The 16927-nt window shown below is 44.2% G+C and overlaps 1 protein-coding gene and 1 long non-coding RNA gene across 3 annotated transcripts; both read right to left on the bottom strand.

The window, feature by feature from the left end:
• Window positions 1-1357: 1357 nt before the first annotated feature.
• On the bottom strand, window positions 1358-10813 carry septin3 (septin 3). The gene is made up of 10 exons (XM_031872000.1): window positions 10481-10813; window positions 8822-9217; window positions 8572-8700; window positions 7658-7739; window positions 7346-7483; window positions 6762-6879; window positions 5278-5373; window positions 5018-5114; window positions 4851-4902; window positions 1358-3654 (listed from the first exon to the last, which is right to left on the bottom strand). The coding sequence occupies exons 2-10, from the start codon at window positions 9213-9215 to the stop codon at window positions 3525-3527; spliced, it is 1236 nt and encodes a 411-aa protein (XP_031727860.1). The 5' UTR covers window positions 9216-9217; window positions 10481-10813; the 3' UTR covers window positions 1358-3524.
• A 4508-nt stretch (window positions 10814-15321) lies between these two features.
• On the bottom strand, window positions 15322-16707 carry LOC116396992 (uncharacterized). 2 transcript variants are annotated; one of them, XR_004213641.1, is made up of 2 exons: window positions 16438-16707; window positions 15322-16114 (listed from the first exon to the last, which is right to left on the bottom strand). It is a non-coding gene; the product is annotated as an uncharacterized LOC116396992 (long non-coding RNA). The 2 variants fall into 2 exon arrangements; XR_004213640.1 differs by having other exon boundaries at window positions 15322-16111; window positions 16438-16691.
• Between the last annotated feature and the right edge of the window lie 220 nt (window positions 16708-16927).

Below are 16927 nucleotides of genomic sequence, written 5' to 3'. Positions count from 1 at the left end.
TTTTACACAGTCAACTGACTAAATGTAGTAACTTTCACAGTTCTCCATAATCATTCAGATTAAGCGTAACAGCGGGTGATGGCCAAATCACGTTAACTCGCCCAAAGTCTAATGACTAATTCATAAAAGACAATTTACTTGAAATGAATATTTGGGAAAATTTGAACGACAACCTTCTCAATCTTACACAATAAGAGGTTCACATGTGATGAACATAACGTAACACTAATGTGTTGTTGTATACTGTATGTATATGATGAATATCATGGACTGATTTCGGACCCCAAGGACGACTAACTGGTACTATTGGCATCCACTAATGGGGATCCTTTTAAATAAATATATAAAGACGAGGTTTCCTACAACAACAACAGCTACTAATACTACTTCTACCACTACTAGAAACTAGAAAAGTGCACTCAGTAGTGTGCAGATCTCTGCCAGGTTTGTCCACCACAGCTCCTGCTGTATTGTGTATTTAAATGAATATAACCCACAATTGGCTAACCCCCTGTCTAAACACTAACGGTCAATAAGGCGCAGGACAAAGAAATTATAACTCAAAAACAAGCGGCGGCGTATGCAGGCAATCTGCTCGTTGTCATCGTATAAGACATGTCATACAAACTTGCCAAAAACTCATCAGGCGATCTGCCAGCGTAGCAGCGACTGAGTGGCGGCGATGTAGTCAGCAGTCCGTGTACTGGTTTTTCCGTTAGCTGTAAGCTGTTAGCCAGACACTGTACAAAACAATAAAAAGTGAGCAAACTGTTTCCCCTCCACTGTGTCTCTGCAGAGTAGCGTCTGAGAGGTGGTGGTATACTCAGCAGTGTGTGTATTGGTAGTTCTGTTAGCTGTTAGCCAAACACACCGTCCAAAAGACTTAATTAAGGTGAGCCACCTGTGTCACCCCCACTGTGCCTCCGGGCGCAGAGTAGGGGCTGGGGGGTCGGTGACGCACTCAGCTGGTTTATCACTAGCGGCCCCTAGTGGCTGGTTAAGAGCAGTGAGTGAGTGAGAATCAATGGCGGTATAAAACATGCTATAAAAGCTGTTATAAGAAGTCACTGCAACCACAAGAGGGCCTTGGGCATGCGGCCATAACTGGGCACTCAAATTATTATGCAGGTAGCTGCAGTAGCATACCAGATTAGACGTGGACGGACACTGAGGTGAACAGTGACTCACAGACCCACACACGCACTAATGTGAGCGACTGCAAGATTCTCCTGGTGGAGGCAATAAAAATACACCAAATATTAATTTGGGCACTTTTGAGGGTATGATAAAAATATTCATAATGTAAATCGTGTATTCATTGTTGAGACATTAATAAAAACAGCTCTTTCAAAACAAACATGGGAATATGCATTTATTAAATAAAGAATAAATTACAGTAATAAGACAATGTATAACTCAATATAACACTGAAAATGATTCCTCAATGTGTCACAGCAACTTGACACAGCAAAAGTAGTTATCAAATAAATGTACATTATGAAGTTCTACCAGTTCAAAGGGATGAGTGATATGTGGATAGCGGGCTGTCAGTTTAGTTCCAGGAGTTAAGACAGCAGCGATTTTACCTCATGAAATAGCAAGTTAATGTACACATCACACATTCAGAAGTATTTGATCAGTTGAAGTTGCAGTGATGTGTGAACTGATTGGCTGTAAGCAACCAGGCAGTATGGACACAAGCATGCACACACAAACACTGTTTCAAATGTCTGCTTGAAACCTTTGACTGTACTAAAATCACAGACAACTATTAGCAATTTGTTGCAGACGACACATTTCATATCAAAATCGCACAGACGTGTATGATTGTATAAAATGATGACTCAACTTAAAACAAAAAGGATTGACGGATAGCGAAAGATTGAATTACTTGTAGTTTTGGCATATTTGTGCTCTACTGTAGACACTGCACGGAAGAGCAGTACAACTGTTGAGTTCCTGAAGAAAACTCGGTCAACATGATTACAACTTTGTAAATCAAATTGATTTGGAATAATTGCACCAACACTTTGAGTGCATACCACTGGGGTAACAGAATTAAAGTTTCTTGTAGACCTGATCTGGAGAGATATATAAGTTATCACTGACAGCAGTGGAGGATCCACACTCTGTAAACTTCATCAGGAAATAACACTGGTCTGTGTAAAAACGTACCTAAAACTCTGAGCGGTCGGAATGTCTGAGGACATGGAGCTGTTCCAAGTGCCTACTGAGTCACTGCTTATACGCGGCAGAGTGCTGCCCCCCAGTGGTGAACAATATGAATTTAATCATAAAAATGGCATCAACACAAATACTGGTCACCACGTCAAGTTCTGTATTGTTCACCAAAAAAAAAAAAAAAAACTTTGCACAAGACATCAAACAATTTCAAAGTTTTCTGTCCACCTGTATCATGTCATTGGTGGGATTTATTTTGGGTAAGAAAATATTATTTTCCTGAGTGGCCAGTGGGTATGGTGACGAGAAAAATGTGTAAAATCGACCTCGCAAAAAAACAACAAACAATGAGCAAAGGGTAGTGTTTTTTCTTTAACTTACATGCTGCAGGCTTTTAGATTAACATTAATATTGGGGGCATGTTGTCCATTTTGTTGTTAAAATCGTCCACAAAGTGAATCAGACAAAAAACATGTAATATTTATTAAAACCACTGATCTGTTTGATAATTATCCTCCAGGGTCATTGAAGAAGAAGATGCAGCTAATGCGAGTGAGCACAAGCATTAATGCCCATTTCTTTCCTCTATACTTACTGTGGTGTAACGAAGCATGCTGAGCTGCATCACCAGCAGGTGTTTAGTTTGTGTGCACTGTTACGGTGAATCGTGGACTCACAGAATCCGCAGTATGCACAGTCATACACCCTGTGGATTCTTTACTTACACACACACACACACACACACACACACACACACACACAGACACACACACACACACACACACACACACACAGTTGCATTTCATATGTGAAGGATGTTTGCAGCTTTCTCTCATTTTAGTATGCAGGTCTGTGCACGCAAACTATTTTTAAATGGAAAAATCAAACATAAACGGGGAACGTTTCCTTTGTTTTCTTGGTGAGGGTGGGCATAAAAGAAGATGGCACAACAGTAAAGCCACGGGGATTCTATCCTCCAATGAACTGTTGCTGCTGAAAATTTTAAAGAAGCAATTTGTAGCTGTCTCGGGCTGTACAGGAATTATGATTATAATATTTTCAGTTTTTTTTTTTATAATGGCACTAAGTTATCTGTTTGGGATTTTTCTTTCCAAACATTCATCGGAACGACTTTGAAAATGAACCAGAGGGGGTTTGATGTGTTTGTGGGGACGAAAGTGTAGAAGACGATGGGTGGAGTTAGGGATAAGAAAAGAAAAAAAATCACGTTTAAATTACACCGATTTTTACAGATTCAAATGTTTTCCGAGCATGCATCGATGCCGTGGTGACAACGATAACAATATTCTGTAGATTCCTTATTCTCACGCTAACTGAGCTGACTACAGGTTGCTTTCTTGGGTGTCATTGGAGGATATTGGGTGGAGACCGCCATTCTCGTTCAGTCTCTTGGCACGATAGGTTTCATAGTGAATGTTGTGAGTGACCTCCTTCAGATCCTGGAGGTGAGACCTGAGAAAGAGAGGCACAGGAGCAGAGAGGGGACATGCTGTGAGTTATGTATGCATCTATTTGACAAGGAAGTATCAGAATTATTAAGTTTTTGTGATTCTAATGTTTTTTGTTTTAATGTGTTTTAGAACCCTGCCCACTGCAGGACTGGACCCAGGAAGCAATCTGAACCAATGGGATTTGCCACAGAGTTACATTTTAAATTTTACAGAATATTTACGATTCAAAATGCTTAATATGTGCTTATTGTGCTTATTCTCGCAACATTAATGTGTCACGCCAAATAGTATGAGTTGATGAATGGATTAGTTGATCATCAGAAAAGTAATCAGCAACTATTTTGGTAATTGATTCATTAGCCATGTTTTTCAGCAGAAAAAGCCCAAACTAATCCTGGTTCCAGCCTCTCAAATGTGAATATTTGCTTTCTGTGATATATCAATATATTATATAATATTCAATTTGAAGACATCACCTTGAGCTCTGGAAAGTTCAGATTTTTCACCATTTCCTGACATTTTACATACCGAACGTTTATTTAATAAATCAAGAAGATAATCAGCAGATTATTCCATAATTAAAATAATCACTAGCTGCAGCCCTATTATTTTTACCCACGATCTAGTTGTTACAATTTTGTGGCGCAGAAAAAGTTACCCAATATGGCGTCTCTTATTGCTCCTTAAAAGTGCTATGTATACCTGGCCACATGCTCCAAACAAACAGGGGGCAGCATTTCACCTCTACTGGGCCCATACAATCTACCTTTACAGTAATAAGTTATAAAAAAAAACAGCATTGCAAGAATATGCAAAATGCAACCTTCAGTTAGCCTTTAGCTAGTAACACAAATGTATCCGGCGCAAACCCCAGTGCCAGGGTTCTGATCCCGGGGGGGACTGCCCCGGATCTCCGCCAGCAAACGGTCTGTTGCTGCCAATACACAGGTTAGATCCAGTGCTCCATGAGCCTGCTGTGACTCCCGGGGGTGGGGTTTGCGCTTGCTGAATCAAACTTGCTAAAGTGAAGGACCGTCTCCGGGAGCTACCACCTGCTCTCATCCCGGCAAAGTAGTACGAAATGAAAAAATACGTTTTCTCGTTTCTTCCACTTTGGATTTAATGATCTTACACAGACTGGTCTTACACCTTTAAGCCTTCAAGTCAGTACATTTAACATTTAAAAGGCTATTTTACCTGATCAGGAAGTCTCTCAGCAGAGCAAACTCACAATGGTTTGGATTTTCAACTGCAAAGAAAACAGAACATCAGATGTCATATCTTGTCCATTACCTGACACCATAAATATTAGCTCTATTTACTATTAAAAACTCATACCTATTAAGATAGGCCATATGACTCACCTTCTACAATGCCCCACGCCGTCTTCCTCCCCAGAACTCGTTTGCCATTCACTTGATATTCTTTGTCGCTGCCCACCACAGCAAAGGGCATCGCCTCCTATGGACAGAGACATTTTAACACGGCTCAGTGCGCCGACAAGAGCCGCACAAGGTTCATGAGACGTAACAAATACACAGCATGCCCTAGTGCCCTGACATTTTGTTTGGAGGGGAAGCAGGGAAAGACTCAATGCATACAAAGAAAGAGCAAAACCACTTACTCTGATCTTGTCATTGTCGCTCTTGTCCTCCATGTCCTCATCGAACTCTTTCTGCGGGTAAAACTCAATCCCGCCCTTCTCCAGCTCCTTCCTTACCTACAACACAAACCAAAGCCAGTGTACCCAACATTCTGGAGAGGGTATTTAGAAATAGTCCAATCCATATTTGGATCCCTTAAATGACCTGCATTATATTTTTGTTGGCCACATGGGGGCAGCAAAAACAAGCAATAAAAACAACATTGACAAATTATCCCCTTATAAATCTGATACACAGCTGCGTATTTACACATCCAGTAGACAGAAAACAACACTAGCTTTCATTTGTTATCTGGCTCTTCAGCTGCTAAATGCCCCACTATGTTCACCGGCTGGTTTGGTTCTGATGAGGTAGTGCTCCATGCTGTGAGAGCAGTGTAACAACCAAAAAACTGCAGGAAGTCATACCAAAACAACGAGTTAAAAGATGCTAAATGCTACGTAGGCGTCTCCACCACAGACTGTGTAGAAGAAGTGGACGTAGTCACCGTGACATCACCCATTGGTGTGTGGACTGCTGCTTTTAAGCCTCGACTTTGACATTTTGGCCGTCGCCATCTTGTTTTTTTACAAACAGAAGTGACACGAGAAGGTGGAGCTAAGTACAACTGAAAGCTGAATAAGACATTATTCAGACAAACACACTATGAAAGGGTCAAAGCTGTGAGACGAAAACACGGACAACTCCTAGACCTGACAACGCCGTGGTAGAGACCTGTCAATCACAAAGTAGCCCCGCCCGAAAGCATACCCTGCTTTATGGTCTGTTTGACTCTAAATGGACCATCATTTACAAAATGAACATCATGCTGTATTGAAGAAGCCTTGAAACTAGAGATTGAGACTATAAACTCATGTTTACAATGTTTACTGAGGGAACAAATCAAGTGAGAAGTAGAGTCATTTTCTCATAGACTTCTATACAATCTTCTTTTAGACTTCTTTTAACAACCAAAGGAGTCGCCCCCTGCTGGCCATTAGAGATAATGCACTTCCTTATTAGCTTCACTCTTCAGACCCGGAGGTTGCTGCTTGGTCTCCACTTTCTCTCAATGTCCAAAAATGAAGCCAGAATATCCCAGAGAGGGCGATCAAGATGTTTTAGCTTCACTTTTGGGGAGATGTCATATCATCTTTATATACAGTCTATAGTTGTAACTTTGAGCTTCACTTTTCACATTACACATTTACAGTTATTTAATCCATTGTTAATGTGAAAATATTAACTAGAGCAGCTTTAAATACCAAAATACATATTACGCAGGACATCTTGGAGTTGAAAAATACATTTTGTAGAGGACAAACAATAAAATGGAAGATAACTCAAGCATATCGTTAGTATTACTTATAGGCATTGACATTGATATAAATGAATAGTGTTGTGTCAGAAATAAGCTAATATAGGCTGAACTGTAGGTCTGGGAGATTTATCAGTTCAGACTCACCCGCTGTTTGAACTCCAGTCTCTCCTCAATGGTCATCGTGTCTGACTTCGCTATGACGGGAATAATGTTGACCGAGTGACTCAAGCGCTTCATGAACTCGATGTCGAGCGGCCGCAGACTGGGACAGACAGACGGGCAGAGGACAGAAAAGAGAGAGGGCGAGTGAGTCAGTAGATTATGGGGCTGTGATTGTCCCAGAAGACGGGACAGTAAAAAAGGACTCAGGATAACAAATAGCAGAGAGAGGCACAGGGATTGTATTTGTCATGTTCCGTACGTCTGAATACCTTGACCTAGTCTATCTGTGGACAAAGGTTGTGTCCCAGTTCTTATCTGCCTGCACACAAAACATCCTGCCGGTCTCAATTACAACAGCTAAGAAGGATGGCTGTAATACACGTAAGGCTGAATCCGTTCATCCATTAGAGAGCCATTTCACAGCTGTCAGCAGTAGCTCATTGTGAGGTGTTCAGAGGAGAGAGCGCTGTGTGCAATATAAAGTAGCCCCTACTCGATTTAAGGCTGTGCCGATCTGAAACGAAATGTCTGGAAGAAATCTTTCGTTCTGACAAAGATGAACTCACGAGTGTCCAGTCGGGGTGATGAAATATATACAGCAGTGCACCCTGGTGTCGGGGATGCGCTTCTTCCTGGTAATGTTGACCTCCTCTTTCAGGAACTTCTCGTACTGCTCGTTGATGTACTTGAAAATGGGCTCCCAGCTGTGGAGGAGAAGAAGAAGACTTTTACGAGAGTGGGAGCATTTTTTAACGTAGCTTCGGGGGGGAACTAGACGCATCGTCGCATTTTGTGTGGTGACGAGTGGACAGTTGGTCTCGGTGAGATAAGGCAGTTTTTTTAGAATACAGGAGGGGGGGGGGGGGGGGGAAACCCACCAGTTGTCGTTATTGATTTGGTCTCCAAAGCCCGGGGTGTCGATGACTGTCAGCTTCATCTTCACACCGCCCTCCTCGAGGACTGTAAAAAATAACACACAAAGAAACGAGCAACATAAACCACAGCTGTTGCTTTGTATGTGGAAACACTACCGCGTCTACGCAGCCGGTCTGTATTCGACAGAGAAATGGCAGCAAACTAAGTAAAAACAAATGATCCGCGGCTGATCCAGGGCTTCCTTTCAAACCCAAAAATGGCGGCGGATCCTTGCTGCTCAGCTCGCCTTATCTCCAGCGGATAGCGTTGTGCACTGTGGAGGAACATCACAACGTGGATGTTTTAGGAGAGGAACCCAGTAATGAGGGAAAACAAGTCGGATTCCTCGCTCCGCGACATTGTTAGCGAACCACAGATTGAGCCACGTTCAGTCGTGTCAGCAGGGGTCGCTCACTGTTACCACGGAAACACCGCTCTTTCAGTTCAGAGACCGTCTGGCGTTTTGGAAGCAAACATTTTAGGCTTCAAATGAGGTCATATTTAGCTTCATTTCAAGCCAATCCTTTTATCAATTTATAGACATGTTGCAAACAGACAGAAGAATGCACAACCCTCCTCCAACTCTGTTTTTTTAAAGTATATAATGTAATTATACCACATTCTATTCTGAGTTATTTTGAGGGGACCACCAGTTATGAACGGTCACAGTAAACAAACCATCGAAGCCTCTCACACAAAGTACCTGCAGAAGACACACAAGTTGTTGGCCCGTGTATTTGTAGCTCAGCTGAAACCAATGCACCGACAGACTGAAGCAGGCCATGTGGGACTTTTAGGAACGCGGTCAAAGATCGTTCATTTACGTCACTGTAAATGTCTGTAGAGAAAGAACGGAAGCTCTCGCTGCTTCACTCACCGTGAGACACGGCTTTGATCTCAACCGTTTTGGGGATCTTCTCGTCGCGGGCCCACCCTGCACTCCTCCTGCTCACCTGGGACTTGAACAGGGTGTTCACCAAAGTTGACTTTCCGAGGCCGCTGTTACCTGAGACAAGGGGGGAGGGGGTGTGAACAAGGTCGAAGAAGAGGTAAGATTAAAGAAAAAGAGATTCTTCATCTCAGAATCAGAGACCAGAGAGATCAGACACTGATACTCTGTGACTCACCGACAACCATGATGTTGAAGTCAAAGCCCGCCTTCATGGTCTTCTTCCTCATCTGCTCAATGATGGTGTCGATGCCGATGTACCCCAGCAAAGTGGATCCACCGCCGGACCTGTGGGAGCCTGCATGACCTCCGTTGTGTGCTGCAGGGAGACCCCCAACGTGGCCCACACCATGACCGACGTTATGACCCACAGCGTGGCTGGCAACGTGACTCCCGATGGGGACTGGAATGGCACTGGGAGGCAGAGCTGTAGCGCCGCCGATGCCTCCTCCTCCTCCGATGCCCGGGCCCTGGGGCGGGAAGGGGCTGGAGGGGGAAGGAGCCCCCACATTCGGGGGCTTGGCAGGGACGGCTGGTTTGGGTCTCACCTCTGGAGGAATTATGTCTGACATGTCTGCGGAAGAAAAAGGAGAGGAAGGTATAAAACATGGGTTTTCATCAGCAGTAAATACTTCCACATGAGTAAGTAGGCCAGTGGAGCAGGCCGAGGCCTCGCCTCCCTGTGACTTGTTCTACTCTGAAGAAATGGGTTACGGTCGTCTTAAAGGGTTAGTTCACCCAAATTAACATTTTATCAGCCAATAATAGCTTAGTGCAGAATATATTGGTATCAGTGTATATGTTGGCTAATAACAAGAAATTGCAGTACAGAAATGCAAAAGATGTGTTTGAAGTTGAAACAGTGACATCATCAGTGTCACAGTTTAGGTCTCCCTTAATTTTCCCTTTTTATTACTGCAACAATTAGTCGATGGACAGAAAATGTATCAGCATCAGTGCTTTGACAGTTGACTAATCATTTTGAGTCATTTTCTATTTAAGAGGAAAATGCCAAAACTCTCAGCTTCTCAAATTAGATTTTTTTTCCCTGTTTCCTTAGTCTACTGTGACAGTAAACTGAATAACTTTGCACCAAAACAATGCATTTGAGGTCGTTACAATGGCATTTTGACTAACGAAGGAAACAGTAATTAAGTTCATTGATGACGAACCTCGTCGTCAGTAGCAGCCCTGGTGAACACCACATTACTCGACGCCGCCATGTTTCTGTGAACGGATCCTTCAAGTGAGGCAAACAGTGGGGGCAGATGGTGACGGTAACTGGCATGAGGTGGACCACCTCAGGGTGTACATATGGATCAGCCCGCTGCCATGCTTTAAATCCGTGCTTCCGCAATGCCAGATCCAGATGACCCGGATGATGCGGGTCACTGAGGCAGTGGCTGTCACTTTGATCCATCACACACTTTGATCCCCATACGCAGTCACAGATAAACCAGATTTACAAAATTATGTCAGCATTGCAGGCAAATCGCACTTGACGACTGAAACGGACAGTAGCTACCGACATGAAAGCTACGACCTGCTTCCTCACTGAAAAAAAAAAGCCCGTTATTCTTGTTCTGGGTGGCGGAGCTTAATTAACGTGAAGGGCCACGCGCACTGTGGCTCCGTATTTCAGCGGAACCCCTTTGTATGTGTTTTAATGCAACACACGAGGTTAGCTCCATCACAGCCTGTCGACCCCCATTGTCTCTCTGCAGGCAGTCATGCTGGATAATCACGTTAACAGCTAGCGGACGCTCCGCGTTAGCCGCTAGCTAACGGTGGGCTCGAGCTGCTCCGACGTTTGATGTAGCGCGTGCGTCACACTCACCTACTCCCGTTCAGTTGACCCGCGGAATCTGCTCTCAGGTGACCGGCTGATCAGTTGTCGCTCTCAGTCCGAGAACAAACGACGTGCATCCAAACAGAGAGGTAACGAGAGGAGCGGCGGTCATGTGACTAGTCCGGGTACCTCTCCTCGCCTTCCCTCCGGCCGTGAGCCCCCCCCCTCTTCCGTTACCGTGGCGACAAGAGGAGAGGGTGTGGGGAGATGCAGCGCGCACGCGCAGTAGATATTCACCTCAGAGGGACATATTTTTTGGTACAGTGTCTCCTGACAGTGATGCGGAGAACATTTTTTCGGGAACATTTTGGATTGCATTATAATTAGACAAAATTATATGGTGAAATACGGTATTGAAAGAAGTATTCAGATAATTTGGGAGAGTACACCCCAAAATCAAAAATAAATAGTTCCCTCTTACCTGTAGTGCTATTTTATAATAATTATTTATCTACACTGTTTTGTTGTGAGTTTACCTTTTTTTTTTCTAAACTGATCATGTTTTGTGTTTTAACATTTCAAACTGTTAAATAACTGAAATATATCGCAACAGTGGTTCCCTCTGCTACACAAAGTTGAGTTTGTTTCTTTTGACTTTTTTTCCCGAAATCTTTAGTTTTATCATAGTGCAGCTTTTAAGTTTGCATACCAACAGATCCATCTCCATGGCAACTCATCAAACTCTATCCACCCATGAAGAATGTGTCACACAGTTGAGGCTCCAGGAGAGAGGAGCTGGTAAGCGGACTCAGAGCTGGGTTTGTTTTGTGAAACAAATCCTGGACAGTTTTTACCTTGCAGGGCCTCCAAATAAAACCATTTGGCCCTCACAGAACTGATGAACGTACAGTATGCAACCCATGGCAGATTGAGATTCATAATTATAGTAGTGTTTTTAAAACCTCTATCAGGGCTATAATGTAACTTCTACCAGTAGCAGTTACACCTCATTAAGTGTTTTCTGTGATATTGTTTAGTAAAATGATTCTTGAAAGTGTTACAGGAAGATAAGCTGTGCCTCGCTACTCACACTTTATCTCTTCCTTGCTCTCCTGTCATCCCTCTTTTCTCTTTCTTTCTGCATGTTTTTGTTGTGTCTGTTAGTCTCTGCGGAGGGCTGTATTGGCATGTCCTCCTGGACTAGTCACTTTGACAGAGTGCTAACTAACGTTGTCGTGTCTCTCCTCAGCACGTCTGTTACTCTACTGATAAGGACTGACATCTTAAATCCCCCTGCTATCGTCTTTGACCACCCCGTTAGACAGAAAATTATCGAACTCTTCAAAGATTAAACCACAAGCGATGAGAGAGTCCCTGTCTGTCATGTGTGCTTTGAGGGATTTCTTGGCTTTCTTCAGTTAAAGTCAAGTGCATGGTTTTGGTAAGTCTGTACTCACCCACGTACACTGATCCAGGGTAATACATGGTGACGTAATAGGGGTCCTCTGGATCCTCCATGATCAATGCTCTGTCTGCTGGAGGGTAATTGGGTTGACGTTGCGGAGGGGAAGCTGCTGTTGTTGTCTCTTCTGGTCTCTGGCTCACTCTGTGCCGCGGCTGCGATGGCCGGCCAAAGACCCCCTTTGAACTGACGCCAAAACTGTTTGTGTTGAATGGGCAGTATTCCTCTGGGGGGTATTCTGGTAGCTTTGTGGGCGCACCGTGATGATCAGATGGTGCAAAAAGATCTGTTTGATTCAGCAACGTGTCACTGAAGGTCACCTCTTTGTGGCTAATGTTTTGTGTGTGATCGGACTGATGCTTGTGTGAGATAACATCAGGTTTTGAAAGGGTTGTTTTTGACGTGGCGTACTCAACAGAAGCAGGTTGGGAGCCCTCCTGTGTCCGAGGGGCCAACAGGCTTTTTCTAGATCGATTTAATCTGTCCGCACACGGAAGAGACTCCGTTTCACAATTGATGTTTCTTGACTGGCGGCTGTAATCCTTTGAAACACAGTCGGACTGACTCACTGGGACCGGAGTCTTCGACCAGAATCTGTGATTCTGAGGAGACTTTGCGTCTTGAGACGCACTGGTTTGTTGAGAGAGTTTGGATGGATGCCCCGTAATCGTCCTTATGTTGTTTTCTTCTTTAGGTCTTCTGAGATTAGACGGAAATTTCTCGTCCACTTTTGTGTGATCGTTGAGGTCAAAACGTCTTCTCCTGCTCTCGACATTGGGTGACTGATTCACAGATAGCTCGGCGGAAAAAGACATTTTGGGAGTCGTTGGTGAAGCTGCACTTCTCTCAGAATACATTAGTTCATATGGGTGATCACTGGAGGTGAGATTCCTCCTCTGAGGGGAGTCTATACGCTTCCTGTGAAGGCTCAGACTCGACCGAGTAGCCGGTATATCAAACGCCGACTCCCTCTGAGCAACATGAGCAAACCTAATCCCCTCACACTCTGAGAGGGATGTTTGTGTACCTGTCGCTCCACTTGGCAGAAATTCCTGCTGCTGTTTGATGTTTGACATGGGTTTAGGGATTGAAGTTATGTTTATTTCCCCAGGCGGAGGCTTTAGTTTATCTCTTGCAATATTTTCTTTTTCACTTAAACCAACTTGCGATAAGCAGGAGTTCTGAGACGTGGCTGCTTGTCTCTGGAACTCAGAATAAGTTTGGTGTCGAGACGTGGGACAAGCTCTCCTCAACGCGGGATGAGTAAAGTCCAAGAAAGCTTCTTGGTCAAGAATGTCACGCTTTGCCTCATGTGAAGACCTCTGTTTGACGGACTCAGGCTCAACTTTAGCGTTCGATATGGCAATCGATCTGGCTTGTCTTTCTTTAGCGACAGGAGAAGGCTGCTTGCCTCCTCGGCTATCCAGACTCATCCCTTGGGAAGTCGGAGATGGACTCAGTCTGGGTGTTGGGACGGTCAGAGTCGGAGACACGCTCGGCTTCGGTTGGTGGAGCGATGGAGGAGGATCGCTGAACTGTGAGGCGGGGACACGGAGAGAATCCCTTGGCTTCGGTGGTTTTAGAGTGGGAGAGGAATTTGTCTTTGGAGCGGGACAAACAGAGATGCTGGGCTTTGCGGAGAGAGCTGGAGAGCTGTGTGTTTTGGGTTTGGTTCTTGGGAGCGTTGAGGCTCTTTCTCCGTGGTTTCCCCGTGAACACAGACTTGATTTACTCCAAGTGGGCTGAATGGATGTCTTGGAGGGACAAATTGGGACAAAAGATCTGAAGCCATAAGAGGGAGGAAAAAAAAGTATAAACCATAAAATGAATTCAGCACAATATTTACTATATTACATAAACCTGAGAATAGAATACAAGCTTGGTTTACCTGTCAGTGTTTTGTATTGTGTTGTGTTTTTCATAGATGAGCCCTTTCTCATCAAATGATGGGATTTTGATGGCTTTCTTTTTGATGACAGGAGACGATAGGGACAGAGGAGGAGACAAGCTGACTGATGGACGTCTGGAGGATGCTGATACTTGAGGGATCAAAGGTGCCAGGCGGTCAGAAACACTCATTCTGTTGTAAGTTGTGCAGGAAGAGATGAAAAGAAAAGACTGATTCAATAGATGGGAGTGGTGACATGGAGGAAAGTCAGCATCCAGATCCTTTATTTATGTAAAAAAAAGTAACAATACCACAATGTAGAAGTACTCCATTACAAGTTAGAGCTGCTTTCAAAATCTCACTTAAGTTAAAGCACAGAAATATCTGCATTACACAGCAAAACAGCCGCTGTTAGGGTTACATCACCATATTCAATATTATGACATTATTAATACTAATGCATTCATGTGTAGCTGGTATTTTACCACTGTAGCTGGTTGCGGTAGAGGCAACTTTATCTACTTTATATACTGTTGGGTAGTTAAAACCAGCAGTGCATCATATTTTATGAGTGCAAAGTAACGAGCAACCACAGCTGTAAATTGGAGTAAAAAGTACAATATTTGCCTCTGAAATGTAACGGAGTAGAACTATGAAGTAGCATGAAATGGAAATACTCAAGTAAAGTATAAGTACCTGAAAATTGTTTTTAAGTACAGCACTTAAATGAATGTACTTTGAAACACTGCGGTCTGAAACCACATGACATAACAAATCTTTGCAATGACAAATGCTAAAGTCACAATAGAGGAAGACGGACACCAACCTGCTGTCTGAAGCAATGTCTCTGCTGTGGACACACTGAGTGAGTAACGAAGTCACGGAGTGCGAGACGGGGAACTCAGCAGCTGGAAGTGGTGGGCTCTGAAGTGCCATTCTCTCCATTCCTCCACACTGAGGGTGCACTGTTTCACTCCCACGCTGGTCTCTGTTTTCGTTTGGTTCATGGGCCGACGTCTGTGGAGTCTGAATGTGGTCTTGTTTGTAGGATTCTGTCTGACGATATGTAGTTTATCTCAACCTATAGGGGTTGGGCCCCCCCCTCCAAAGGGTCACAAGATTCATCTGAGTAGTGGTGAGATGATTAATGGGGAACCGAAGAATAAAAACAAAATTCTGCCACACAAATCTGTATTTTTTTTAATTTTCCTTTCTGCTAATTTGTGAGATACTGGACACTTTTACCTCTTCGGCGCCTCAAACGGTTATTTTAAAAATACAAATTTAAAGGGTAAATGTCTCCAGCAACTTTTTTGGTAAAGGTTTTTATATTTTGTGTTTTTTTGGGGGTAAATTCTTAATTTGAAAACTAACTACAGCGTTCAGATGAGTGGAGTAGAGCTATAAAGTATATAAGTAATCAAGTACAGTACAAGAAACTTCAAATTGTACTTGAGCACAGTACTTGAGTAGATATACTTGCATAAATCTCAGATATGATGAACTTCGGAACAACATGCGGAGAGTAAATCCAAAGAGTTGAGGATTGAACAGTTTTAATTTGTATCAAGGAAGGAAGCATATATGATCATCAAAAGAGGGCCGTTACACACCCACAGTTTCCTCACCATGCTGTCAAGTAAAAACAATGGAAACAAACACAAATATACACCGTCGAGCATTACCAAATACTTGTTTTCTGTAATCTTGGTCGATCTTGGTCGAAAACCCTCCCCCCCAACTGTCGACCAACTCGACGCACTCATGTCGTTCACTTCACTGATTAAATGCACAATATGAGTAAACTTTGTGATTTATGCAAAGCGATTGTCAGATTACAAAAACGTATGTAAAAGTTGGCACAAGTAAGATGAGGGTGAAATTTACATCATCACATGTCTAAAGGGGCAACATGTCCTCCGTCCACCTGCCCCCCCCCCTCTGAGCTTCACTTTTCCCTCATCGTAACCTAAAGTTAGAGATCAGAGAAAAGCTGGAATCGTGGGACTGGGCAATCCCCCCCCTTCCTCTTCCATTTTTCTTCTCCTTCTTGTTGGCTCCCATCAGCACTCCTGTCCAGATGGCCCCTCCACTACCCCCCGCCCCGCTCCGTCTCACCCTCTCCATCATATCAGGGCATTGCTATCGTCGTCTCTGCAGTTCACACTGGCCACCAGCGGGTGATGCCGCATCGTTTTGCTGCTCCACTTGTGGGCGTCCTGCAGCCCGGGCTCGAGGAAGTACAGGCACGCTCCGAAGCCCGCGAGCACCAACACGGACACCAGCAGGTAGAGGGGGACGAACCAGTCCAGGAAGAGCCACGACATCGCTGCTGTCGGAACAGAGGGGAAGGGATGGGGAAGGGTGGAGGAGGAGGAGGGGACATGACGGAGAAAGGAAAGAGAGGAGAGTTTAAAAAAAAAGTGATCCTTCAGGGTGACATATCCCGCGTGACAGACTGCAGCATCCCATTATTTTCAGCCATTTCTTAAAAAAGCCTTCCTCAATACAATCACAGGCACTGGGGATCCAAGCCAATCACAATCAGCTCACAGCAACGCTTGTGAATTGGAAAAAAACACAGACAGGTGTTGCACTCTAAAAATAGAGCCCAGCAGTGTAAAAAAAGAGGGAAAAAAGCCACCGCATGCTTACCTGCGGACGCTGCTGAATCCGTTGGGTGTCCTGGTCTCAGGCGGTCTGTGATGTGCAGCAGGGGCCGCGAGTCCCAATCAAAACACCAGATCGGTTTTCCAGTGCCGCAGCTCCGACTGTTGCATGTGCTCCTCTGAGTGGCACAGAAGCTGCATGTGGCTTCATCCTTCCGAGCTCCTGGCTCTGGCGTTAAAAAAAAAAAAAAAAAAAGGAAGGGTGGGGGTTGCCATGACAACACCCCCTGCTGCTGGCGGAGAGAATGGAGAGGAGTGGGAGGGAAAGTTATATAACCATAATCATTTTTTTGGAGGGGAGGGGGGGGTTGAGGAGGAGAGGGGCCCCTTCAGATGTCTGGATGCTCGCCGCCTGCGTAAAATCAATTCCAGTCCATTTAACTGCAAGGCCATCACAGTTTATGTGACATTGAGAGAAAGGAGGGGGGAGGCGGGCAGTTTTGTAAGAGCTGCACCTCTATATATCTGCTCTGACT

The sequence above is a fragment of the Anarrhichthys ocellatus genome, unplaced genomic scaffold (genome assembly GCF_004355925.1).
Source record: "Anarrhichthys ocellatus isolate YVR2014 unplaced genomic scaffold, GSC_Weel_1.0 scaffold61, whole genome shotgun sequence".
NCBI classification, from domain to species: Eukaryota; Metazoa; Chordata; class Actinopteri; order Perciformes; family Anarhichadidae; genus Anarrhichthys; species Anarrhichthys ocellatus.
Note: the sequence above shows the minus strand (reverse complement) of the source record. Positions and strands in the feature narration are given on the sequence as shown.